The 26,502-nt window shown below is 39.9% G+C and overlaps 1 protein-coding gene across 1 annotated transcript; it reads left to right on the plus strand.

Moving 5' to 3' along the window:
• Positions 1-902: 902 nt before the first annotated feature.
• Positions 903-25,712, plus strand: DDX59 (DEAD-box helicase 59). The gene is made up of 8 exons (XM_063114671.1): positions 903-995; positions 2,490-3,304; positions 4,522-4,689; positions 7,254-7,343; positions 20,612-20,863; positions 21,708-21,860; positions 22,373-22,501; positions 25,291-25,712. The coding sequence occupies exons 1-8, from the start codon at positions 974-976 to the stop codon at positions 25,552-25,554; spliced, it is 1,893 nt and encodes a 630-aa protein (XP_062970741.1). The 5' UTR covers positions 903-973; the 3' UTR covers positions 25,555-25,712.
• Positions 25,713-26,502: the final 790 nt, after the last annotated feature.

Here is a 26,502-nt window from a genome sequence, read left to right on the forward strand (position 1 = left end):
GCTCGAAAAGAAAAACTAACCGATACCTTCAAATACGGTAAAAGTACTAAAAATGGCGAGGAGAGACAAAACTAAGTATCGTGGCGGGGGAGGGGCAGGCGGTAGAATCCTGGAGACGCACGGATATACTGATACTGTGGTGCAGTCCCAGACTTTCTATTAGTATGCCTTAAATCTTATGTATTTGTTTAAAATGCCATTTTGCATGCATAAATATTAGACTGAAGAATATGTTTAAATAGCTAAGATATCCGGAAATATTTCCCGTCAGCGACCTGGGCTTCGCTCCCTCCTCTCCACCGCTCTCTCCCCACACCCACTTCTCAGCTACAGGCTGCCTGGGGCACGCGGTTCTGGCAAAGCCGAGAAGTGGCAACTCCCAGAGACCAAGAACCGTGGCTTGAGTTATTTTCTTTTCGGGGGTGGGGTGGGGGGGGTGTGCTGGTGGTGAAAACATTGTCCAGTATATCCAATATGCCACACTAAGCGTTATTCTACCAGCTAAAGAGAATAGGGTGTTCGTGCCCAGCAGGGCCTCTGCCCTCGCTCCTACCCTCCAACTTCCCACCTTCCTTTTCTCTTTGGAGTGGGCGGGGGCTGGCCGGTAACCCCCCTCTCTGTGTGCCAGGCCCCCGCGCCACCCTCTGCGTCTTTCCGGACCGTCTGACTCTTTCACCAGTCCCGGCCCGCTCGATGGCGTCAATCCCTCCAGGCTGAACCTGCCCACCGCGGCCTGCACGCGAGACGTACCAGCAGCCCTGGGCCGGGGAGGAGGCGTGGGAGGAGGCGTGGCAACGCGCGGGCCCGCCCCGCCCCGCCCGCTCCAGCCGGCTCCGCCTCCTCCCGCCACCCCGAGGGGTGGATCCTGCGCCTCGCGCCGCCCCTCCCAGGCCGCCGTCAGGACGAGCCGGTCCTGGTCGGCAGGAAGCCCGGCCCAGCGGCTGGAAGGGGGAGCCGGCCCCAGCGGGAGCGGATGCGGCTCCGCGTCTGCGTGGGTGAGCGCGTCGCGGCCCCGGCAGCTCGGGCCTCCTTGCGCTCCCGCTATCCCTTCGCCCCGACTCGGGGCGCTGGGCCGCGGCGGCAGGACGTATGCCCCTGTGCGGTCTCCCCTCCCATTCGTACGGTCCCCCAGTCCCGGCCTTCTACCCGGAACCCGACGCCCCGCCTGCCCCGTGCCCTGGCAGCGCCGTGAAGTGCAAGCGCCTCGGGGTGCAGGGGCGCGGGGCCGCCGGCGGGCTGGGGAGGCAAGGCCCGAAGGGAGGGTCTGGGAGCGCGCGAGGGTCGGGGGCGTTGGCGAGAACCGGAGGCAACGCCGCCGCCGCCTGTCCTGCCCGAGCTGGCCCCGGGTCGCCATCTGAAGACTGGGAGTTCCCAGCTCTTCCCTGCTCACATGGAGTCGTCTCCCTCCAGCACCCGCTTAAGATTTTTGGCCACTTAGGATAGTAATTCTAGACCTCAGTTGTATCTTTGCTGGAATTTTCCTAGAAGATGGAATCTGGCAATTTATCCTAAGAATTTTCTTGAGAATAATATTTATTAGTATATTTGTTAGTCCTGAATTAGGTTAAAAGTCTTCTTTCCCAGTCACTGTAATTTTGCAGAAACGTATTTTTGGTGTAAATAGGTATAGCTGTGGTTGAGAATTTCTGCTCTGGAGCCAGAGTGCCTGGGCTGTAACTCTTAAGAACTGTGAGCTTGGACAAGTCACTTAATCTCTACGTGGTTCGGTTTCTTCAAATGTAACATTTATGTGCATACACACACCAAGATATCCATATATTTTTTATTATGCTACATTATATATCATGTCATGTAATATACATAATATAGCATAATAAAATATGTATATATGGGTGTGTCCATATGAGAGTACTTCAGAGAATTAATGGAAAGATAAATAGTATCTTTTAATTCTATTTTCCCATGAACCTTTTGAAGCACATCCACATGTATATGGTAGGACTAACTTTATATGGTTTTTGTGAAGATTAGGTGGAGCATTAAGCACTGTGTTTGGCACATAGAAAGCACTAAATAAGGGTTACTTATATAAAAATAGCATTTTTCTCTGTGGTTTGTGGTTTTGATTTTAAAAATTCTAACAGTGAAGTATCCCTCCTGTTTTGCTTTTTGTGTGTGTGTGTGTGTGTGTGTGTGTGTGTGTGTGTGAAAAAATAGTTATTGCAGAATTTCTCTACTTCCAAGTGCAAGTTGTCAGTGAGCAGAAGTAAACCGTGCGCACAAGGCTGTGTTGATTGGTGTGCAGTGTCTCACCACTTGTGGGTATGTGGAAGAGGACTCTCGCTTTTCACAAGAGCAAATTGGTGAATGGAAGAAAAGCTTAGTATTAAGTAGCGCCATGATGTCTTCACTGTTCCTTTGAGGCAAAGCCGAGTGACACTCGGCTGACTCTAGGATAATCAATCATATAGTACCTTATGTGTGGACTTTATTGAGGGGAAAATCTCATTATATAATTTCCTCAACAGAATGTTGGAGGATGTTTGTTCCAAGATCTCTAAAAATTAAGAGGAATGCTAATGATGACAGCAAAAGTTGTGTGGCCAAGAAAATTAAACCAGAAGCAGAAGACCTTCAGTTGGATAAAGGCAGAGTTGTTTCAGTTGATGATTTAGTTACAAAAGCAGCCGCAACACCACACAGGCCCAGCGAATCATGCTCCATTCCCAGTCCAGCTGGCCACTTGGCCGACATTTGTTTGGTAGGACTTGAGCAGCATGCAAAGGACAGTCATCCTTCCGAAGAGCCTGTGAAGTCATTTTCCAAAACACAGCGCTGGGCAGAACCTGGGGAGCCTGTCTGTGTTGTCTGTGGTCGTTACGGAGAATATATCTGTGATAAGACAGATGAAGATGTGTGTAGCTTGGAGTGTAAAGCGAAACATCTTCTACAAATTCAGGAAAAGGAAGAAAGACTAAAACTCAGCAGTCCGCAGAAAGCTGGTCCTGAGCCAGAGTCTGCACTGAATGCCTTTTATGTCTACAAAGAGCACCCCTTTATTTTGAACCTTCAGGAGAGCCAGGTTGAAAATCTGAAACAGCAGCTAGGAATTTTAGTTCAAGGGCAAGAAGTCACCAGGCCCATCATTGACTTTGAACACTGTGGGTTCCCGGAGACCTTAAATCACAACCTGAAGAAATCAGGCTATGAAGTGCCAACCCCCATCCAAATGCAGATGGTCCCTGTGGGACTCCTGGGAAGAGACATTCTGGCCAGTGCGGACACTGGCTCGGGAAAAACAGCTGCTTTTCTTCTTCCTGTTATCATCCGAGCTTTATTTGAGGTAAGTTATAGACTTCACGTGTATTATTCTCAGAAATAAATGGGGTGCGTACCAAGTTTCATCTTTGTATTAAAATTGCAAGCTGGAGCTCAATATTTGAAACTTTAGTCAGTAGTGCTCCTAGTAATTTTGCTTCTGATAGTAGTTTATATGAAATACATCATTTTAGGGAATTTTAAACATTATTATATTGAACCAAAGATCTCTTCATTGAAGGTCTAAAAAATTGCTTTCCTTACAAAACGTTTTCTTTTTAACAGATTTTCTATTAAAAGAATAAATTTTTGATGGGGGCAGGGGGGAAATCCTGTTTACCAGATTAGCTGCAATTTGTGTCAGTAAGCCTCCTTGGGTTTTATGTTTTGAAGAAACTGATTTGTATCCAAAAGTTGTTGTAAAGTTTCAAAATAGACGCTTAAATATGAACCATGCTTCATCTTAAAATAATACTACCTTGCCTTCCTTGTGAGTTTATAGCGTATAAGCTTTCACACATAATTAGTTTAACAAACATTTTGAGTAATTACTATTTGCCAAATAGAGGTGAGCTTGTGGGGTATGAAGTATCGCAAGAAGAAAAACAAGTGAAAAATGTGGGCAAAAGGAAGAAAGATGAAGGAGAAAAATTGGGAAAACTAAAGAGTGGTAGAAGATAATGTGAGAAAAAAAATAAAAGAAAGCTGTAGATGTTTAAAATACAGGCCTGACAAGCTGGGAGATCAAAACAGAGTTGTAAGGGAGGAAATAGAATAAGGGTTTGGATATACAAATATAGATAAGTTCTTTGGACAAAAGAAGAAGTGAATCTATGATAGCTGGGAGGAAAAATTAAGAGGAGAATGCCAGGCTTTGACCAGGTCTTCCTGGTGACTATCAGATTTTCTCTTCAGAGGAGGATGAATAGAGTTTGTAGGGTCCAGTTAACCAGGGACAAACCTTCAGTTTTCCCACCTTAGTTACTGTGGACGCCTCTCTCCAGCCCCAATTTTGATTTTTCATTGTATATCTGTGTATGGAAGAAAAGGGTTCGATTTATGATGTTTTTTGAGGAATAAAGTCTGCAGCAAGCACAAGGCAGATGGGCTCCCATCCAGTTGGGCTGGTGGGAACACTGTAAAAGGGAAATTGTTTCTGGAATCACCGTGGAGATTTCATCCATATCAGGAAGAATTAAGCTTTGGCTGGTGTTTATAGATTTGTTTTTCATGCCTTTGCAGAGCCAAACTCCATCTGCTCTCATTCTTACTCCAACAAGAGAGTTGGCTATTCAGATAGAGAGACAAGCTAAAGAGCTGATGAGTGGCCTTCCATGCATGAAGACCGTGCTGCTCGTAGGGGGCTTACCCTTGCCCCCACAGCTTCATCGTCTGCGACAGCATGTAAAGGTAAGCACCAATTTGATACAATGCCTTTGAAAACTTTTGTGAGCAATATAGGAACTAGTGGGGTTTTTTTTTTTTTTTTTTTGAGGTAATTTTAAGTATGTTTTTAAATTCTTGCCAAGCAAACCTTAATTTTTTTTTTTAAAGTTCATTTTATATAGGAAAGGCAAGAAACAATTTATTGAGTGCCTGTTATATGCCAAGCATTGTTGAATGTTCTCACGTGCGTTATCTCACTTAACCATCACATTTGCTCCTGGAGGTGGGTTGGCAAGAATTTAAATTTTATGGTTGAGAAGTTGAATCTTGGAAAGATGGGGTTTATCTAAGGGTCCATACCCAATGGATGATAGTTGCCAAAATTGAAAACTTAATTTACCTCTGTTCCTTCCTTAGCCACGCTATTATGTGTAGTCTGTATTTTCTGATATATAAAAGTATGTAAAAGCAAGATAGTCTAGTTCTAGCTTTGGAACTTGAGAGCGCTACAGCCATGGAGAACTCACTTCACTTCCATGAGCCTCAGTTTTCTTGAGTTTGAACGTGTGGTTGAAAGTACCTGCCTTTAAAGTCAAAGTGTTTATGAAAGGTTTGGAACAGTGAAAGTGACCTGAAGTCTTGGTGCAGGAGCTGGGTCCTGGAGGCCCCTGCTGTTCTGGGCATTACTGTCCAGTTACTGGGGTTGTAGGGAGGTCCTGGAGTCCCCAGGGAGGAGCGGAGGCTGCAGGCAGTAGGGCCGGGGTCCTCGGGCGGGGGCGGCATGTGCTCACCACTGTTGGGCCATCATTGCTTCTAGGACCTGTCAGCGGATAGGACTAGGGAATGTATCCAAGTGTGTGTTTTTCTATGTCTGTGTTTATTGGTGACGGTGAGACCATGAGTTCACGTTGATACTTGCGATTTGGGTTCAACACAACAGGATTCACTTCAGGTTTTTTGTTTCCGTATTTGAACTCTGACAGGGAGAAGCCTCCCATATTCCTTTATGTATTTATTTATTTGACCAGTCCTCCCATGTGTAAACCAACCTCCCACCGACACCACTGTGCCTTCCCACGCAGTGATGCCTTCCTCACTGGACTCCACCTGCACTCTCCTCGGCCTCAGGCTCCAGCACCCTGTGCAAGGCCGCCTTTTGTGCAGGCCGCTCCTCACCTCACGCAGCCTGTGCTCCCTCACAGACGCCCCTGAGAAAAGATGACTGCAACGCGTCTGTGCAGCAAAGCTGTCTCCCAAGAGCAAGGGCAAAATTATCACCTTTTCAGATAAGCAGAACTGACAGTTATTACCAATACACCGTCTAAAGGGACTTTGAAACTAAGAAACTCTGCAGATAAAGAAGGTGATTCCAGAAAGGAAGGTGTGGGATGGAAGAAAGAATGATGACCAAAGAAACTAGTAAGCAAGTGGTTAAATCTAAACACACATAGACTGAATCAAACAGTAATAATAATGAACAATCTATAAGTCTTTTTAAAAAAAAAAATAGAAGGAAAATACTGTCCAGTGGTAGCACATAAGTACAGGAAAGATGTGACTGGTTTTAAAGCATCTGTCCTTGATTGTTCAAGAAAAAGGTAAAAATGTTAGTTAACTTTAGACTTTATTAAGTTATATACATTTGTTAAAATTCAAGGGAGAGGACTCAAAGAATTAAAACCAGCAGAGATGAAAAAAGGGAATAGAAGAGGAAGTACCTAACCAGAACCCTGCAGTTCTATGGATACAAATCCTTATAACCCTGAGATTTTATCATTCCCAGCGCCTTACCATCTTGTTGGTGTGTGTTTGAAAAGTGGAATACAATTGAGATTATTGGATCATTTGTAACTCTGCTACACTTTACGCTGGACACTGTCTCATTTAATCCTTACATAATTTAATCCTTACGTAATTATTGTCATTTCCATTTTATGGATGAGAGAACCGAGAGTCACACCATTATTAAATGCTAGAGCCAGGATTCCTACCAAAATCTGTTTGACTAACGAGCCACTGCTTCAGCTGATATATTATAAAACTGTTAAGGGCCTTAAGCAAGCTTAGAAATCATTCGGCCTCTTAATTTAAAAATGAAATAACAGGCCCAAAGAGGTAAAGGAATTTGCACTGTTCACAGAGTCAAATAGCGGTCAAACCATCTGCAACGCCCTCCATGATCCCTGCCAATTCTTAAGCCTCACCCTGTGCCATTCTATCCTCCCTCACCACCTGTAAGCCTCACTGGCCTCCCAACCGCTGGAATTCATAGATGCTTTCCCTCTGCCTGGAACACTTCTCACCTTGCTCACTCCCCACTAATCCTTTAGGTTTGAGCTTATGTGTTAGGTAGGACTGGATAGATCCCTCCGTTTATGTCATCCTGTACTTATCTCATGAGCATTTATTTGTTTTATCTGTTTCTTTATATTGTGAGCAGAGACTTTGTCTGACTTATGTCTGACTTATTCATTGCTGAATCCTAAGTGCATAAAACAGTGTCTGACACATATTAGCCACTCAATAAATAAATAGAGAATGAATAAATATTACCTAATTTTTAAATTTGTTTTTTCTCTTTTATTCAGGTTATCATAGCAACCCCTGGGCGACTTCTGGATATAATAAAACAGAGATCTGTAGAACTCAGTGGTATAAAAATTGTAGTAGTAGATGAAGTAAGTAGTAGTGTTTAAAAAAACATTAGTTACATAATTTTATATAACTTATGAAAAGTATACTATAGTTATATAATTTCATTGCATATTCAGAGAATTTTCTCCCCCAAAGGAAAAAAAATTAGGGACTTTTTAAAAACTCTAGCAGTGGTTCTTAAGCTGGTTCCTGTGCAGCACGACGGCAAACTTAAGGTACAGTGCACTACCATTAAATCAGAGCCATCTTTTCCTAATTGACAGAAAGCACAAATTCAACAGGTACTACATTCTCAGTGATAAGTTTTTTAAACATTTGATGCTTGCTATCATTTGTCTACAAAAATAATCAGTGGCAAATAATAATTAACAGGAGTTTTGGAAGTAGCTAATAATGCTTATTTGGATGGCTTTTTTTTTTTTTTTTTTTAAGGAAGTGAAGAAGAGGCATCTGGTCCTCACTGGGTGATGTTTCTTTTCTTTTCTTTTTTTTTTTTTTTTAATTTTATTTTGTTGATATACAATGTGGTTGATTATTGTGACCCATTACCGAAACCTCCCGCCCTCCTCCCTCTCCCCTCTCCCACCCAACAATGTCCTTTCTGTTCGCTTGTCATATCAACTTCAAGGAACTGTAGTTGTTACGTCTTCTTCTGGCCCCCCCCTGGTTTTTTTTTTGGGGGGGGGTGAGTGTGTGTGTGGGTGTGTGTGTGTGTGTGTGTGTGTGAATTTATTTATTTATTTTTAGCTCCCAGCAATAAGTGAGAACATGTGGTATTTCTCTTTCTGTGCCTGACTTGTTTCACTTAATATAATTCTCTCAAGGTCCATCCATGTTATTGCAAACGGCAGTATTTCATTCGTTTTTATAGCTGAGTAGCATTCCATTGTGTAGATGTACCACATTTTCCATATCCACTCGTCCGATGATGGACATTTGGGCTGGTTCCAGCTCTTGGCTATTCTAAAGAGTGCTGTGATGAACACTGGGGAACAGGTATACCTTTGACTTGATGATTTCCATTCCTCTGGGTATATTCCCAGCAGTGGGATAGCTGGGTCATATGGTAGATCTATCTGCAATTGTTTGAGGAACCTCCATACCATTTTCCATAGAGGCTGCACCATTTTGCAGTCCCACCAACAATGTATGAGAGTTCCTTTTTCTCTGCAACCTCACCAGCATTTATCGTTCAGAGTCTTTTGTATTTTAGCCATCCTAACTGGGGTGAGATGGTATCTCAGTGTGGTTTTGACTTGCATTTCCCGGATGCTGAGTGATGTTGAGCATTTTTTCATATGTCTGTTGGCCATTTGTATATCTTCCTTAGAGAACTGCCTACTTAGCTCTTTTGCCCAGTTTTTAATTGGGTTGCTTGTTTTTTTCTTGTAAACTTGTTTGAGTTCCTTCTTTATTCTGGATATTAATCCTTTGTCAGATGTATATTTTGCAAATATTTTCTTCCACTCTGTTGGTTGTCTTTTAACTGTTAATTGTTTCTTTTGCTGTGCAGAAGCTCTTTAGTTTGATATAATCCCATTTGTTTATTTTTCCTTTGGTTGCCCGTGCTTTTGGGGTCATATTCATGAAGTCTGTGTCCAGTCCTATTTCCTGAAGTGTTTCTCCTATGTTTTCTTTAAGAAGTTTTCTTGTTTCAGGGGGTATATTTAATTCTTTAATCCATTTTGAGTTGATTTTAGTATACGGCGAGAGGTATGGATCTAGTTTCATTCTCCTGCATATGGATATCCAGTTGTCCCAGCACCATTTGCTGAAGAGGCAGTCCCTTCGCCAGTGAATAGGCTTGGTGCCTTTGTCAAAGTTCAGCTGACAGTAAGTGTGTGGGTTGATTTCTGGGTTCTCTATTCTATTCCATTGGTCAGTGTGTCTGTTTTTATGCCAGTACCATACTGTTTTGGTTATTATAGCTTTGTAGTATAGCTTAAAGTCAGGTAGTGTTATGCCTCCAGCTTTATTTTTTTTGCTCAGTATTGCTTTGGCTATGCGTGGTCTTTTATTGTTCCATATAAATGTCTGGATAGTTTTTTCCATTTCTGAGAAAAATGTCTTTGGAATTTTGATGGGGATTGCATTGAATTTGTATATCACTTTGGGTAGTATGGTCATTTTCACTATGTTGATTCTTCCAATCCAAGAGCATGGGATATCTTTCCATCTTCTTGTATCCTCTCTAATTTCTCTCAGCAGTGGTTTGTAGTTCTCATTATAGAGATTTTTCACCTCCTTGGTTAACTCAATTCCTAAGTATTTTATTTTTTTGGTGGCTATTGTAAATGGGCAGGCTTTCTTGATTTCTCGTTCTGCATGTTCACTATTGGAGAAAAGAAATGCTACTGATTTTTGTGTGTTGATTTTGTATCCTGCTACTGTGCTGAAATCATTTATCAACTCCAAGAGTTTTTTTGTAGAGACTTTAGGCTGTTCTATATATAGGATCATGTCATCTGTGAACAGGGACAGTTTGACTTCATCTTTTCCAATCTGATGCCCTTTCTTTCCTTCTCTTCTCTGATTGCTCTGGCTAGTACTTCCAACTCTGTGTTGAATAGGAGTGGTGAGAGTGGGCATCCTTGTCTAGTTCCTGTTCTTAAAGGAAAAGCTTTCAGCTTTTCCCCATTCAGGATGATATTGGCAGTGGGTTTATCATATATGGCTTTAATTATGTTGAGATACTTTCCATCTATACCTAACTTATAGAGGGTCTTTGTCATGAATGAGTGTTGAATTTTATCAAATGCTTTTTCAGCATCTATAGAGATGATCATATGGTCCTTGTGTTTGATGGTGTATCACATTTATTGATATGCATATGTGGAACCAACCTTGCATCCCTGGGATGAATCCCACTTGATCGTGATGAATAATTTTACGTATGTGTTGCTGTATTCTGTTTACTAGTATTTTATTGAGGATTTTTGCATCTATATTCAGCAAGGATATCAGCCTGTAGTTTTCTTTTTTGGTTATATCTTTACCTGGTTTTGGTATCTGGATGATGTTTGTTTCATAGAATGAGTTTGGGAGATTTGCGTCTGTTTCAGTCTTCTGGAGTAGTTTGTAAAGAATTGGTGTCAATTCCTCTTTGAATGTTTGGTAAAATTCTGCTGTGAATCCATCTGGTCCTGGGCTTTTCTTTGTTAGGAGCCTTCTGATAACAGCTTCAATCTCCTTTATTGTTATTGGTCTGTTCAGATTTTCTACGTCTTCATGGCTCATTTTGGGAGCTTGTGTGTGTCCAGAAACTTATCCATTTCCTCCAGATTTTCAAATTTGTTGGCATATAGTTGTTTATAGTAGTCTCAAATGATTCCTTGTATTTCAGATGAATCATTTGTAATATCACCTTTTTCATTTCTAATTTTTGTTATTTGAATCTTCTCTCTTCTTTTTTTTTGTTAGCCATGCTAATGGTTTGTCAATTTTATTTATCTTTTTAAAAAACCAAGTTTTTGATTCATTGATCTTTTCTATTGTTTTTTGTGTTTCAATTTCATTAAGTTCTGCTCTGATCTTAATGATTTCTTTCCATCTGCTAACTTTAGGTTTGGATTGTTCTTGCTTTTCTAGATCTTTAAGGTGAAGTGTTACGTTGTTCACTTTCCATCTTTCCATTCTTCTGAGGTGAGCATTTAATGCAATAAATTTCCCCCTTAATACTGCTTTTGCAGTATCACACAGGTTTTGGTATGATGTATTATTATTTTCATTAGTTTCAATAAATTTTTGATTTCCTGCTTGATTTCTTCTTGGACCCATATGTCATTAAGTAGAATGCTGTTTAATTTCCATGTGTTTGTATAGTTTCCAGAATTTCGTTTGTTATTGATTTCTAGTTTTAATCCATTATGGTCTGAGAAAATACATGGGATAATTCCAATTTTTTTGAATTTGTTGAGACTTGATTTGTGACCTAATATGTGATCTATCCTGGAGAGTGATCCATGTGCTGATGAGAAGAATGAATATTCTGAGGTTGTTGGATGGAATGTTCTGTAGATATCTGCCAATTCCAATTGGTCTAGAGTCTTGTTTAGATCTTGTGTTTCTCTGCTGATTCTTTGCCTAGATGATCTGTCCAATATTGACAGTGGGGTGTTCAGGTCCCCTGCTATTATGGTATTAGTGTCTATTTCCTTCTTTAGGTCTAATAGAGTTTGTTTTATAAATCTGGCTGCTCCAACATTGGGTGCGTACATATTTATGATTGTTATGTCTTCTTGATGGATCAGTCCTTTTATCATTAAGTAGTGTCGCTCATTGTCTCTTTTTATGGTTTTTAGTTTAAAGTCTACTTTGTCAGATATAAGAATAGCTACTCCAGCTCGTTTTTCTTTTCTGTTTGCATGGTAAATCTTTTTCCATCCTTTCACTCTTAGTCTATGTGAGTCTTTATGGGTGAGGTGGGTCTCTTGAAGGCAGCATATAGTTGTGTCCTCCTTTTTAATCCAGTCAGCCAGTCTGTGTCTTTTGATTGGGGAATTTAAGCCTTTTACATTAAGAGTTGTTATTGAAAAGTGTTGATTTATTCCTAGCCTTTTATTGATTATTGTTTGGTTGTCTTAGGTGTCTTTTGTTCCTTGCTTTCTGTTTTACTGTTTGTTTTCTGTGTTTGTTGGTTCCTTAGGTTGTAGATAGCCTTTTTGTTTGTTTGTTTTCTCTTCATGAATGCCATTTTTATTATCCTAGTGGGTTTAGATTTTTCTTGGGTTTTTATGGCTGTGGTAGTTATTTTTCAGGAGCCAAACCCAGTACTCTCTTGAGGATTTCTTGTAAGGGTGGTCGTGTGGTAGTGAACTCCCGCAGTTTTTGTTTGTCTGAGAACTACACTATTTGCCCTTCATTTCGGAAGGGTAGCCTTGCAGGGTATAGTATTCTTGGCTGGCAATCTCTGTCTTTTAGTATTTTCAATATATCATCCCATTCCTTTCTGGCTTTTAGGGTTTGTGATGAAAAGTCTGATGTCAGCTGATTGGGGCTCCCTTATAGGTGATTTGACGCTTCTCTCTTGCAGCTTTTAAGATTCTCTCTTTGTCTTTGAGTTTTGCCAATTTGACTATAACATGTCTTGGAGAAGACCTTTTTGGGTTAAATACATTTGGAGGTCGTTGAGCTTCCTGGATCTGAAGATCTGTGATTTTTCCTATACCTGGGAAGTTTTCTGCCACTATTTTGTTGACAATGCAATCTCCTTTTTCCTCCCCTTCTGGAATACCCATGACTCAGATATTTGAGCGCTTAAGGTTGTCTGATATCTCTCTCAGATTTTCTTTTTTCTTTTTTTTTTTTGATTGTTTTTTCCTTTTTTTTGTCTGCTTGTGTTATTTCAAACAGCCCATCTTCAAGTTCAGAGGTTCTCTCTTCAACTTCCGCAAGCCTGCTGGTTAAACTCTCCGTTGTGTTTTTTATTTCGCTGAATAACTTCTTCAGTTTGGCAAGTTCTGCTACATTTTTTTTCAGGGCATTGATTTCCTTGTACATTTCCTCTTTCAGATCCTGTATACTTTTCCTCATTTCATCATGATGTCTCGCTGAGTTTTCTTGTAGCTCATTCAGTTTCCTTAGAATTATAACTCGAAATTCCTTGTCAGTCATTTCAAGGGCTTCTTGTTCTATAGGATCTAGAGCTTGGGAGTTATTACCCTTTGGTGGTGTACTTTCTTGATTTTTCATATTTCTGATATCTTTTCTTTGATGTTTATTCATTGTGGCAGAGGATTTCACAGTCCACAGGTTTGACACTATTGACTGAGTAAGATGTTGCTGTGGTTGCCAATTTGGTATGGCTACCTCAGTGACTGCTCAGTTGTCCACTAGTCCCTTGTGTGTGTGGTTGCCTCGGGTCTTGGGCCTCCCCGGGGAGCCACCTCTCTTGTCAACTTGGACTCTGCCGGGCTGCTGGATCATGGGGTGGTACCGCAGGGTGTGGGGTCTCTGCTGAGCTTCCACCTCCTGTGCTGGACTTCTCCCTGTTCCGTGCACTCTGGCCCAGGCTGCTGGGATGCAGTGAGGCACCGCAGAGCATGTGTTCTCTGCAGAGCTTCCCCTTCCCCTGCAGGATGTCTCCCTGCTCTGTGTGCGGTAGGCCGGGCTTAGGATACAGCCGGGTGGCGGCGGTGAAGCCTACCTGCTGCTGGATCGCGTGGTGGCAGCCCCCCCACAGGGTGTGTGGGCTCTACGGAGCTTCTATCTCCCTTGCTGGACGTCTCTGTGCTCCATACGCATTGGGCCGGGCTGCTGGGTCGCGGGGCAGCAGTGTGGTCCCCGTGGTGTTCCCGCCTTCCCTGCCGGACGTCTCCCTTCTCCGAGCGCACTAGGCTGGGCTGGGAATGAAGCCGGGTGCCTGCGGTGAAGCCTACCTGCTGGATCACGCAGTGGCGGCCCCACAGGGTGTGTGGTTTCTGCCGAGCCTCCGCCTCCCCTGCTGGACGTCTCCCCACTCTGTGTGCACTGGGCTGGGCTGGGAATGGAGCCGGGTGGCAGCGGTGAAGCTTATCTGCCAGATCATGTGACGGCAGCCCCGCAGGGCATGTGGTCTCTGCGGAGCTTCTGCCTCCCCTGCTAGATGTCTCCTCATTCCATATGCACTTGATGTTATGTTTTTATAGTTTAAATCGGTTGATTTGTGGGAGAGAGTGACGCTTGGGACCGTCTATTCCGCCATCTTGGATGGCCTTTTTTTATTTTTATTTTTTTCTGTGTGGACATAATCATCTGTGGTTTTGATTTTCTATGTTACATATACCATTTAGGTACTTTTATACCTTTGGCTTGCTTATAAGCTGAAGAAAAAATCAAATTAGTTGATTATGTTCCACCATGCTAACAAGCATGAGAACACAGAACCATGTGCCAGGCCATACTGGTCATGTGCCCTTCATACCTACGTGTATCTTGACACATGTCTCACCAGCAGTAACAGAGCAGAGGCCTGGTGTTACCTGGCAGTGGTCAGAAATGTGGGGTGCCAGGTGCGGACCAACGATAGCATGCTGGCCTGCCTTCTGTGGGTCCTAGTAAGTAGCAGTGGGATACCAGAGAGTGTGGGAAGAATACATAGCAAAGACCCACAAGACCAAGTTGGAACATTTACTCCACCTCCTGTGAAATCTTGGACGACTTGTTTAATCTTCCAGAGCTATAGCAAGGATGAAGTAAGGATTGTGAAAATGTTTCATAGACTGAAAAGTCCTGTAGAAGTGTAAAATAATATTATTCAGTCCTTTAAAAAGTGCTGCTAAGTTAGTGTTTTTCTGGCATGGCCTTTTGGTGGAATTGATTTATTGCATCTGATTATCATCAGACTTACTGCCACCCTTTGTTAATAAGCCCCAGTTCTTAAGTTCTCCCATCTTATGAGCCTGAGAAATGATTCTTGTATGGAATTTAAAGTTAGGCTCCATTCATTCTCACTTCTCTTTACAGCATTTTCATTTTCTTCAATTAACAAAGCTTCATAGGGCACCTCAGTGCTGTGCTCACTCTTACGGTACAAAAGAAGTATACATTCATCAAGCACTTGTTGAGTGCCTGTATGTGAGCCTCTGGCCAGCTCCTCAGTGTTTAAGGAATATTGTTTGTGTGTGGTCTAGAGGGGAAATGAGCTGGTAAATGACATAATTGGTTAGGTACTGAAACTGAAGTCAGCATGGAAGTGGTATTTAGGTACAGATTGACCAACTCTGGATAAATTTCAATGGCATTACAGAGAAGTTTTGAATATCATTTAAACTTACAAGGTGCTGAGATCTTGTTGGAAAGAAAAGATACGTACAGTTGAAGTAAAGGCAAGAACATTATATAAACTGAGATACAAAAGGGTTAGAATGTATGATATAGGCCAGAGGTCCACAAATGCTTTCTGTAAAGGTCTGAATAGTAAATAGGAGGGGACTTAAAAAGTTCATGGCAAGATTCCAGTTATCTTTCAATTCCACTTTTCCATGAACTTTTTGAAGTACCTTTGTATTTTAGGGTTTGCAGGCCATATGGTCTTTGTTGCAACTACTCAATACAACCACAGACTGTGAAAATGACTGGGTGTGACTGGGTTTAAACTTTAGTTACAAAAACAGATAAAGATCCGAGCTTGTCCCCAGAGCCATAGTTTGCCAACTGCTGATACAAGCTGTTGGTAAAATAATAGGACTGTATATGATATGCTAATTGTCCAGGACAAGTAAAGTCAGAAGGAGAAATGAGAGAGTAAACGTATTGGCACTGTAAAAAATGGCTTCTCAGAAGTAATGGGATTTGACCTGGGCCTCAAAAGATGGAAAAGGATTTAGAAAACTAGAGGATGTATCAGCTTTTCCAAGTGAAGAGACTAACAGAAGCAGAGTCAAAAGTCTGAGTGCCTGTGTGGGGAGAGCAGAAAAGAGACCAACCAGCTTGAGGAATTCTTCCTAAGAAATAATAGGAAGTAAAGTTGGGTAGTTAGGGTGGGGTCAAATTATAGAGGGCCTTGAAAGGGAGGCAGAGGAATTTGGACTTGATGTGGGAGACAATGAGGCTTTCTAAATTATTGAGTTGGGGTGTAACATGTTGAAAGTGGTGGTTTAGGAAGGTCATTCCGCTGCTCAGTGCAAGAGAAATTGCAGAAGAAAGAATCCGTGAGACAGCAGCCAACAATCCAGACATGGGGTGAGGCAGGCCAGAGTCAGGGTGGAGGCAGTAGGAGCCAAGGGTTAAATCAGAGTCATTGTAAAGGAATCATTTATGAGTCTTCTGATGACTGAATATGAGAGAGGAAGAAGAAGGCAATGGAGGTGACTCCAGAAGTTATATGTTTAGAAAAGGGCAAGTGGGTAAATGCTGGCTCTTGGTAATAATATTTGAGTTTGGCTTTAGACATGTTGAATTTCATGGGAATGATGGACTAAGGGGAGATATTCTGTAGATATAAGAAATATGCATTAGCATCCATGAGATGTGAGAAATAAGCAGAAAGAGAAACAAGGACTGGGGCTAAGGGCCTGGCTTGTTGAGTTCAAAGATGAGTCAGGAAACGAAGAAATAGTCTGAGAGACAGAGGAACTGAGAACAAATATGTTCCTGAAGAAGACAGAAGCCACTGTTTGAAGAGGAGGGTAAGGACACAGGAATGGTCAGAGGAGAAAACTAAGATGATTCCTTTGGAATTAGAAAACTGCTCTGTGTCTCCTGTCACACCTGTCCTTTGGCCTAGAGTTCTCTCCCATCCCATCTACCTGCTCTTTCTTCTATAAGTGTCTGTGACTCTGAACCTTCCCTCCTTCCCCCAGACAGACTTTAGGCCTTCTTTCCTCTCTGCTCTGTTGATCTGTGCACAGACTTTATTATTTCTCTTATGTTGTGTTTCCTGCTGTATCCGTGATCAAGCACAGTGTTTGCCCAGGTTTCCCTAATGATAACAATCACCTGTCATGCTTCCTGAATGTAATACAAGACCAGACCTCTCACTTGGATATTCTGGTTCAGTAGGTCCAAGCTGGAGCCTTGGAATCTTTAAAAACTCATCCCAGGTGATTCTTGTCTTCAGGGAGGTTTGGGACACGCTGACTAGTAAGTTGCCTAACATACAGTTAGTTGCTTGTTTAGTGCTGAACGTTAATGAATGCTCATTTATTTATGAAATACATTTTTAGGGCTTTTTCCATGCTAGACACTGTTGTTGGTCTTGATGATACAGTGGAAGGTGAGACAGATGAGCTGTCTGTCTCATGGAGCTTTGACAAAGGCACCAACCCAAGGTAATATGCATAGGTAACTGGGGGTTACCTTAGATTGGTAGTCAGGGCATGGCTGTCTGGGAAGGTGACTTTTATACTGAGAATCTGAATGAGAATAAGCCAGCCACACGGAGATCCATCTGAAGGGAAGACTTTCAGGCAGAGGGCAGCCAGTACAAAGGGGCTAACGCGGGAATGAGTGTGGGGTATTCGGGGACAGAAAGAAGGCCTGTGTGGCGGGGACAAGGAGAATCGGGAGGGTGGTAGGAGATGAAGTCAGAGAAGTGGAAAAGGATGAGAATTTGTAGGACTTTTAGGCCATGGTTAGAAGCTGGATTTTATTCTAGTTGTGATGGGAAACCACCAGAGGGTTTAAGCAGAGGAGTAATAAGATCTGATTTATATTCTAGAAAAATCTGTGTGGTTGCTCGAGGAGAACAGGTTGTGGGATGGGGGTGACAGGAAAGAGAGCAGTCTCACAAGGGTGAGCTGGAGAGAAGTGACCGGCTTTGGGATGTGTGAGTGGTGTCGTCAGGATTCTTATTGGATTAGATGGATAATGAAGAAAAGAGATGAAAGGGGTTCCTGATGATGCTATTTCATGGGTGTGCACTGGCATAGGAGTGGGTTTGGCAGGGAGGACATGCAAAGTTCTGTTTTGAACATGTTAAATTTGAGGGGCCTTTTAGGTCCAAGTGGAGTAGTTGAGTTGGCAGCTGTTTCCTATCACTGTGGTCAGGGAAGCAGTTGTGGCCAGAGGCAGGGTTTAGGGAGTCTTTGTCCGCATGGTATTTAGGGCTGTGGAACTTGTTGGTCTTATCTAGGGAGAGAGTACAGAGGAGGAATAGAAGGGGCCTGTGAGGCAGCCCGTGGGGCTTCCCGACACATAGAGATTGTCCAACATATAAAGATGGAGCAGGAGAAAAAGGAGACTGAAAAAGTAGCTGGTGAGGGAGGAGAAGAACCACGACAGGAAAAAATAAGTTTGAAAGAGGTGGTGGTCAATTATGTCATGTGCTGTAACTTAAACATATAATATTTCATGTATATGAATGTTGTAAGTTTTGGGTGGTCCGCTTTTCCCTATAAGACCATAAATTCTTTGCAGGTAGGGTCTGTTCATGTGTCTTGATGACACAGAATGTCAGCTTGGTGTTTACAGTGCAGGTTCTAGAGCCAGATTTCTAAGGTCCTGTCCCAGCCCCACCACTTAATAAGTAAGTATTATGCCTCAGTTTCCTCCTTTGTATGTGGGATCACAATAGTGCCTACCTCACAGCATTATTATGAGGATCTGTGCAGCACTTGGAAAGGTGCCAGGCACATAGTAAATGCTCAGAAAATGTGAGCCGTGAACCACAATTAGCCACTTAGTCAAAGGTTTGGTGAGTGAATGAGTGAATGTTTAGCCCTGGGGATGCTCAAGAGTGAAGTTTTGGTAGTAGAGATGGAAGTCAGATTGTCAGAGATTAAGGAAGTTATGAGTAATGAAGAAACGTAGGCAACACTGAAAACTGGACATTTTCCAGAAATGTTTGACAAAGTTTGTTTTACAATTAGGGTACACCTATGTGTGTATTTGCCTCTTTATTTATTCTTACCTCTTACTCTACATTTACCTTAGTGCTGCATTTTCAGAGTAGCTTTGTTTTAATTATAAGTGGTTCTAATATTTGAAACACCTTATATTTATGTAGGACTTTTATTTCAAGAGTTTTTTGTTAAGTATGTATTTTTTACATTTTACTCTGCTAACGTCCCTTTCAGGTAGGTAGAAAATAGACAGATTTATAGGTGCAAAACAGTGTAGAAAGAGTAAAATTTTCCCAAGTTCTGATTCATAATTGCGTTAAAAAAACCATAGTTTAGATGAGGACCCAGTACATGAATATTGTGTTTGTGTATATATAACTGAAAAAAAAGTTTCATGAAACAGTAATTACCCTTGCTATATGTAGTTCTTCTAATCTATTTTCTATTCTATTCTGTCCTTTTTTTTTGATGCTGTTCATGGCTGACTCTGCATTTTGAGTAACAACTATGTTTCATGAGCAATCCATGCACATTAAAGACAATTTGGAAAATGGGGCTGGGGGGGAGACCGAAACTCCTACCACCTCTTAAAATTTAAACCATAGGTAGTGTTTTGTGCATAATTTGTAAGAGGCCTTTTAGAGTTCAGGATTTAATCTGTACACATTAGAAACCCTGGAAGGATTTTAAGCAGGAACGTGTTATAATCAGACTCATATTCTTGATGTGAAGAGTAGCCAGAAAGCAAGAAGACTGGTTCACAGGATGAAGGGGAGGGTTTGAGCCAGGCTGGCCATAGGGGTAAGGAAGGAGGGATTTCCAGACATATTTAGAAGATTGAAAATAAGGGAGGTGGTGGTAATGTCTGGACCGTGGGATGATAGGTTAGTTTTTAGTTCTTTATACTTTGCTGTGTTTAGCAACTTTTCTACAGTGAGCATATTCTATTATTTAAAAAAAAAAAAATTTAAATTATATCTTAAAGAGAGATAAAGACTTTCTCTGCATTTGACACTTGAGGAGTGATTTCTGCCTGAAAGAGAGTAGTTCCAGTGAGGTACAGGGGGCAAAGACTAGTGGACTGAGCAGTGGGTGGGAGGTGGGAAAGAGGAGGAATGTCTTAAAAACCATTTTTTAAAAACCAGCAATAGAAGCACAGACAGAAGTGAAAGACCCTGTCATAGTTCATTCCTGCTGCTGTAACAAAATACCTTAGACAGGGTCATTTATAAACAGCAGAAATTTATTTCTCACAGTTCTGGAGTCTGGGAAGTCCAAGATCAAGGCACCAGCAGTTCGGTGTCTGGTGAGGGCTTAGTCTCTGCTTCATAGAAAGCACCTCCTTGCTGCAATCTTAACAGAGCAATAGGGGAGGGGAGCTCCCTTCGAGCTCTTTTATAAGGGCACTAATCCCATTCATGAGGGTGGAACCCTATGACTTAATCACCTCCTGAAGGCCCTACCTTTTAATGCTATCACAGTGGAGGTTAGGTTTCAACACATGAATTTGTGGGGACACCAACGTTCAGACCATAGCTGCCCCCAACATTAACTTTTTTTTATTTAAAATAATATCTTATTATAAATATAGTATAAGTTCATGGTTAAAAAATAAAGATAAAACTTTACAAAAAGCTAAAAAATAAAAATGAAAGTATCCACTCAACAGCCCTCCAGCCTTGTCTCCAGTGTTCGCAATTAAGTTTCTTGAGGGTTGTATCTTATGGATCGACCATAATTTACCAAGTCCCCTATTGATAGATATTTAGGATGTATATTGTTTTTTGCTACTATTAATAATGTCATAATAGCAATTGTATATCATTGTAAACATTTAGTTACATAGTTTATAATTTGATATAAATATATATTTTTCCCAGTTGGTCCTTCGATTTTTGATATTATTTGTGGTGTATTTTTCTGTGTAAGAGTTTTTTAATTTTTTATGTTCTTAATTATATCAGTCTTTTCTTGAATGGCTCTCAGTTCTAATGTCAAATAGGATTAACTTTAAAATTATTTCATTTTAGGCTGATACCATGTTAAAGATGGGCTTTCAACAGCAAGTGCTTGACATTTTGGAAAATGTTCCTAATGATTGTCAGACCATTCTGGTTTCAGCCACAATTCCAACTAGCATAGAACAACTAACAAGCCAGCTTCTGGATAACCCTGTGAGAATTATCACTGGAGAAAAGAACCTGCCGTGCTCCAGTGTGCGTCAGGTTATTTTGTGGGTGGAAGACCCAGCCAAAAAGAAAAAATTATTTGAAATCTTAAATGTAAGTAGCAAAGCAGTCAACACTGTTTTGTAGATTGTTTGCATTTTTCACGCTCTTAGAATGATTTTTAGATTCAGCTTTTGGGGAATTTAGTATAGGTATTTAATAAGAAATTGCTTATATTATTCTGTGAAGATCAAATAAATTTTTGTTTGTGAAGACGTGCTATATAGATGCAGCGTTGATTTTTCATTTTCTTATAGAAAAATAAAAATCAAGATTATTCCTAAAGAATATTTTTTTCTTTCAAAAATTTTTAATAGTTTTATGTATATAATGGTGTCAAGGTATTTCTTGGCTATTCTGTCCTTGAGAAGGGTTCTTTAAGTGTTACTAGTTTAAACAGAAATTTGTTATGTGCAGGCATAGTTATTTACAAATACAGTATTAAGTTAGATATGGTTGGTTTTTAGAAATATATTAACTGCACTTAAAAGTTTTGAATTACTTTTGAACTGATGGAAAAAATGTGAAGGGCAGTAGACTCTTTGGCTACTCATTGTCTGTATTTTAAAGAAAACACTCATTTTAACAGACATTTTTCCTCCTTAACAATATTTATAACCTGGGCTGGCCCGTGGCTCACTCAGGAGAGTGTGGTGCTGATAATAAATATCAAGGCCATGGGTTCGGATCCCGTATAGGGATGGCCGGTTAGCTCACTCGGTGAGCGTGGTGCTGACAACAGCAAGTCAAGGGTTAAGATCCCCTTACTGGTCATCATTTAAAACAAAACAAAACAAAACAATATTTATAACCTATTGATATCTAGCATTTACTAATGCAGGTTAAACTGAAATTATGTTATATGAATAATTTTAACTATGTGTTTTTAATTTTTCAGGATAAGAAACTCTTTAAGCCTCCAGTGTTAGTATTTGTGGACTGCAAACTAGGAGCAGATCTGTTGAGTGAGGCCGTTCAGAAAATCACGGGTCTAAAAAGCACATCTATACATTCAGAGAAGTCACAAATAGAAAGGAAAAACATACTGAAGGTTTGACACTCAACGTTCTATATTCTTTTTCCTGTAAATCTGTTTTGCCTCATTTTCAAGAAATACCATATTATCAGCTGGTTTTGAAAGCAGACCCTTTTTTAATGACTGCAAGAACTTCAGGCAAGCAATGACCATAAAGTTAATTGTTCCTCTTGCTCAGGCTTCTTTCTGTGTTTTGGGAGCAATAAGCCTGTTCCCTAGGGATTATATACTAAATACATTACTGATTCAGAATTCACCATTTCTGAAATTAGGTCAGCTTGGACTGGGGCAGAGCAGTGGTTCACCTTTGGAAAAAGTTTGCCTGAGTAAATTAATAGAATAAATTCCATAGAGTTTGAGAGAACTTAAGCCACATACATTTTTTAGGTATACTAAGACCTTTACTTATTGAAAAGATATAGCAACAAAAATATTGAAGTAAGCATTGAAAAAAAAAAGATATCAGAATTATATAAAACCACATAAAATAAATTCTGAATAATAAATTTCGTTGCTTTTTTGGAAAGGGATTACTGGAAGGAGACTATGATGTTGTAGTGAGCACGGGAGTCCTGGGACGAGGCCTAGACTTGATCAGTGTCAAGCTGGTTGTCAATTTTGATATGCCTTCCAGTATGGATGAGTACGTGCATCAGGTACAGAGGTTTTACATGTTACCACTATTTTATTCATGACTTTTATTGGGTAAAGCATTGTCAATGAGATGTTAAGTTTAAAAAAAAGCAGGACATAAAATTTTATATATTTTTGCTTTAAAAATATATATGTATCTATATTTTGTTTTTAAAAGCTATATATATGCCTAAAATGCATAAAAAATAACTAGAAGTAAGTAACCTAAAATGTTAGTTAAAAAAATTTAAGGAGTAAATTTTTGGTTTATTTTTGTTTCCTTTTTTTTTTTTTTTTTCTTATTTTCTTCAGTGAGCATATTAATGGCTTTTATATCAGAAAAAAAAATTTTTGTTCAAAAAGATTGTTTTAAGTTGATATGCCTGACCAAAATAAAGTCGATCCTTTGTTTTTCTGGAAATCTTGTCTTCATCTCCTCTTCATATCCTTATTTGTTCTAGTCTTTCACCTTTTAAAGTTTTGTTCCTTTCCTTTACTGCCAAAGGTAACAATAGCTTCTCTTTCTAGCAGAAACAAAAGAAATAGAGCCTTCTTTTAGCGCCACGTTATCTCTCTGACTGCTACTGTCTTCCTTCATGGGCATCACTTACAAACTCTTCAAGGAAAGCCTTTCTCGAATGTTCTTAGGATTACCTCTGAATGCCGCGTTTACTTGCATCACCCTCTGAAACACTGCTGGTGCCCTTGAATGAACTGTTGCTTTTATTTTTACTTAGGCAATAATATAGCAGTACTTCTCTCTCTCTCTTTTTTTTTTGGTGCCACTTTATTTACCTGCACATCAGGAAATTAAGTATTCCAGAGGAGTCAATTGTTCAAATAACTGAAGTTTATTTTCTTTCAAATTTTTAATAATTCTGAATGGAAATCTTCCTAAAATATTAAAATATTTAAGAAGCTACTTTGCTTCCTAAATAGAGTGTACTGGCTATAATGATTTGACCTTTTCTTGCTATCCAAAGCCACCTCTGTGGTTCTCTGTTACTCATACTACAGTGCTATAATGTAGTGATGGCCTCAGGGATGTTGAAGTATGTAGGGTTTCCTACCTCTACTCAGAGTGACTCCAGATCCTTCTCCATTTTTAGTTCTGTGTTGGGGTGTCTTTTGTTTGTTTCAGTAATCAAGGCACATATACACATGATAATGAACAATGCAAATAACAAAAGACATAAAGTGAAAATTAAGTTTTCTTTTTCCCATCCCTTTCTGCTTTTGAGTGGTTACCATAGTCAACAGTGTAGAAAATATACATGTATGTGTATAAATGTATACACACACACATGCACGCATACATACGTATGTGCATGTTACACTTTTTACATAAATGACACCATATCATACCAACTGTTCTATGCCTTGCTTTCTTTATTAAATGTATCTTAGATATCTTTCTTTGTCAGCACTCATAATAGGTACCATGCAGTAAATGTTGGTATGTATTGAGTACTTACTATATGGCTAGGCACTGTTCTAAGCTCTTTAAATGTTTTTACTTGTTTAATCTGGCTTGCTCTGTTTTGATGGCTTCAAAGTAATATATTTTATGGATATACTGTAATTTATTTAATAAATCCTTTACTGATAGATAATCACATGCTTTCTAGTATTTTGTTATTAAATAATGCTGCAATAGACATCTGTGTACATATCTCTTTGTGCCCCTTGTGTAACTGTAAGGTAAATTCCTAGAAGAACTGCTAAGTCAAAGGATATGTGTACTTAAAATTATAATAGGAATTCCCATGTGTCTGCTTTTTAAGTTGGGGGGTGGCAAGTTTCTGGGGGAAATAATTTGTTATTTGTTGAAATCAGCTGTCAAGAGTTTGGAGACTATTGCAGTTTAACAACTTTATATCTCAATATAAATTATATCTCAGTAGACATAATTCACATGGGTTAGAGCGAAGCCCTGTAACACCAAGGTCAAGTGTTCGAATCCCTACACCAGCCAGCTGCCAAAAAAAAAAAAAAAAAAAAGATACAGTTCACATGCTATACAATTCACCCATTTAAAGTGAATTCGAAGAATTAAATGGTTTTTAGTATATTCATAGAAGTGTACAATCATCACTGCAATTAATTTTAGGCAAGTTTCATAACCACAGAAAGATACTCCATACCCATCAGCAGTCGCTCCCATTCCTCATCACACATACCCTCAGCACCAGGCAACCACTCCTCTACTTTCTATCTCTCCTAATTTGTCTCTTTTGGACATTTCATATAAATGGAATCATACAGTACAGTCTCCTGTGACTGGCTTCTTTCACTTAGTATAATACTTTCAAGGTTCACCTATATTACAGCAGGTATCAGTATGTCATTTTTTTATCGTCAAATAATACTCCATTGTATGGATGTACCACCTTTGTTTATCCTTTCATTAGTTGCTAGATATTTAGATTGCTTCTACTTTTTGACTGCTGTGAATAATGCTGCTATGCACATTCATGTACAATTTTTTTGTAGAGAAATATTTTCATTTCTGTTGTGTGTGTACCTAGGAGTGGAATTGTTGAGTCATAGGGTATGACCGTACTTACAATACTTACTTTTATTATATGTGTTCACTATCTTATTTTCTGTTTGGGCTGTTTTATTAAAAATATGCTGGTGGCAGCCCACCAAACTGGTTTCACAAATACATTGAGATGCACAGTTCAAAAAATGCTACCTGAATGAATGTTAATCTTAGTAAAGCTTCTTTAAATAATAGTCTTCATTCCTTTCAAGGGACATTAAGATTTTATATGAACATTTTGAAAATGTCCTTTGCATTTCATTTCAGGTTGGAAGAGTGGGGAGATTGGGCCAAAACGGAACAGCGATTACTTTCATCAATAACAATTCAAAAAGACTCTTCTGGGATATTGCAAAAAGAGTAAAACCCACAGGATCCATTCTTCCCCCACAGTTATTAAATTCCCCTTATCTTCATGACCAGAAGAGAAAGGAACAACAGAAAGATAAACAGACACAGAATGATCTGGTTACAGGAGCTAATCTTATGGACATTATTAGAAAACATGATAAAAGTAATTCTAAAAAATGATTTGTTATGCCACTTGGAATAATTTTTTATTTTGTATTATTGGCAAAATTTCTGTAAATTGTTACTGTATGGTTTGAGTAAGTGGAATTGTACATGAAACAAATCTTTAAGATATGATTTTTTAAAACTTAATAAAACTTGTACAGCAATATTGTATTTATTTCCCTACTTAATTCTTATAAATTGTCAGAACTAATTTTGAAAGGTAAATATGAAATGACTATTTATATTCTCAGTTGTTTTCCCTTCAGCTTGGCTAACAGTATCAAAATAAAGTCAACTTATTTTAATATTGCTTTGCTATTACAGTTTTATGTTAATATCACTTTGCTTATTCATTTAATAGTTTTAAATACTAGAAGGAAGGATAGGTGTTTGGCTTCGATATATCCATACTTTCATTTCTTTAAAAACTGTTAGTATCTAATTAGTTGGGGAATTCAAATAGTCAGTACATAACACAGATGTTGACATTTAAACAAGCCTTACAGCCTCAGCATTCTCCCCGAGGGGATGTGGGAGAGATTTGGCTAACCAACAAGAGTTCCTGTATAGGTAGTTTCTTAATGTTGTCTCCACACCAAGGAAAGAAGTGGGTCATGTTCCCCAAAGAGTGTTTGAGCCCTCAGGACTCTGGCTCTCTGTTTCCGTATGTGTGCTAACTGTTGAGTGATGAGTACGTTCCATTTCAAGAGAACAGGAAGAGGCAACTGTTAAGGTCCCAGGGTGCTGTGGCAAAGGTGCACTGGGGACTGAATTCAAAAGTATTAGCACAAAGCTTATGTATATTAAGTGCCTTCTTGAAAGTGTTAGTAGGAATTACTAGCGTTTTTTTACTACACTCAAACTTGCTTATAAAAAGAAGTGTTATGGCCACAAAAATAAGATAGCTTTGCAAACCAGCATTTACGGTAGACTCTATTTAAACAAAAATAAATATTAAACTAT

Source organism: Cynocephalus volans, chromosome 11, assembly GCF_027409185.1.
Source record: "Cynocephalus volans isolate mCynVol1 chromosome 11, mCynVol1.pri, whole genome shotgun sequence".
Classification (NCBI taxonomy): domain Eukaryota; kingdom Metazoa; phylum Chordata; class Mammalia; order Dermoptera; family Cynocephalidae; genus Cynocephalus; species Cynocephalus volans.

Coding starts and splice junctions, on each gene's coding strand:
- DDX59 (XM_063114671.1), top strand. CDS start 974: ATGCGGCTCCGCGTCTGCGTGG. Junction 4,690..7,253: donor GTCTGCGACAGCATGTAAAG/GTAAGCACCAAT, acceptor TCTTTTATTCAG/GTTATCATAGCAACCCCTGG. Junction 22,502..25,290: donor TGGATGAGTACGTGCATCAG/GTACAGAGGTTT, acceptor ATTTCATTTCAG/GTTGGAAGAGTGGGGAGATT.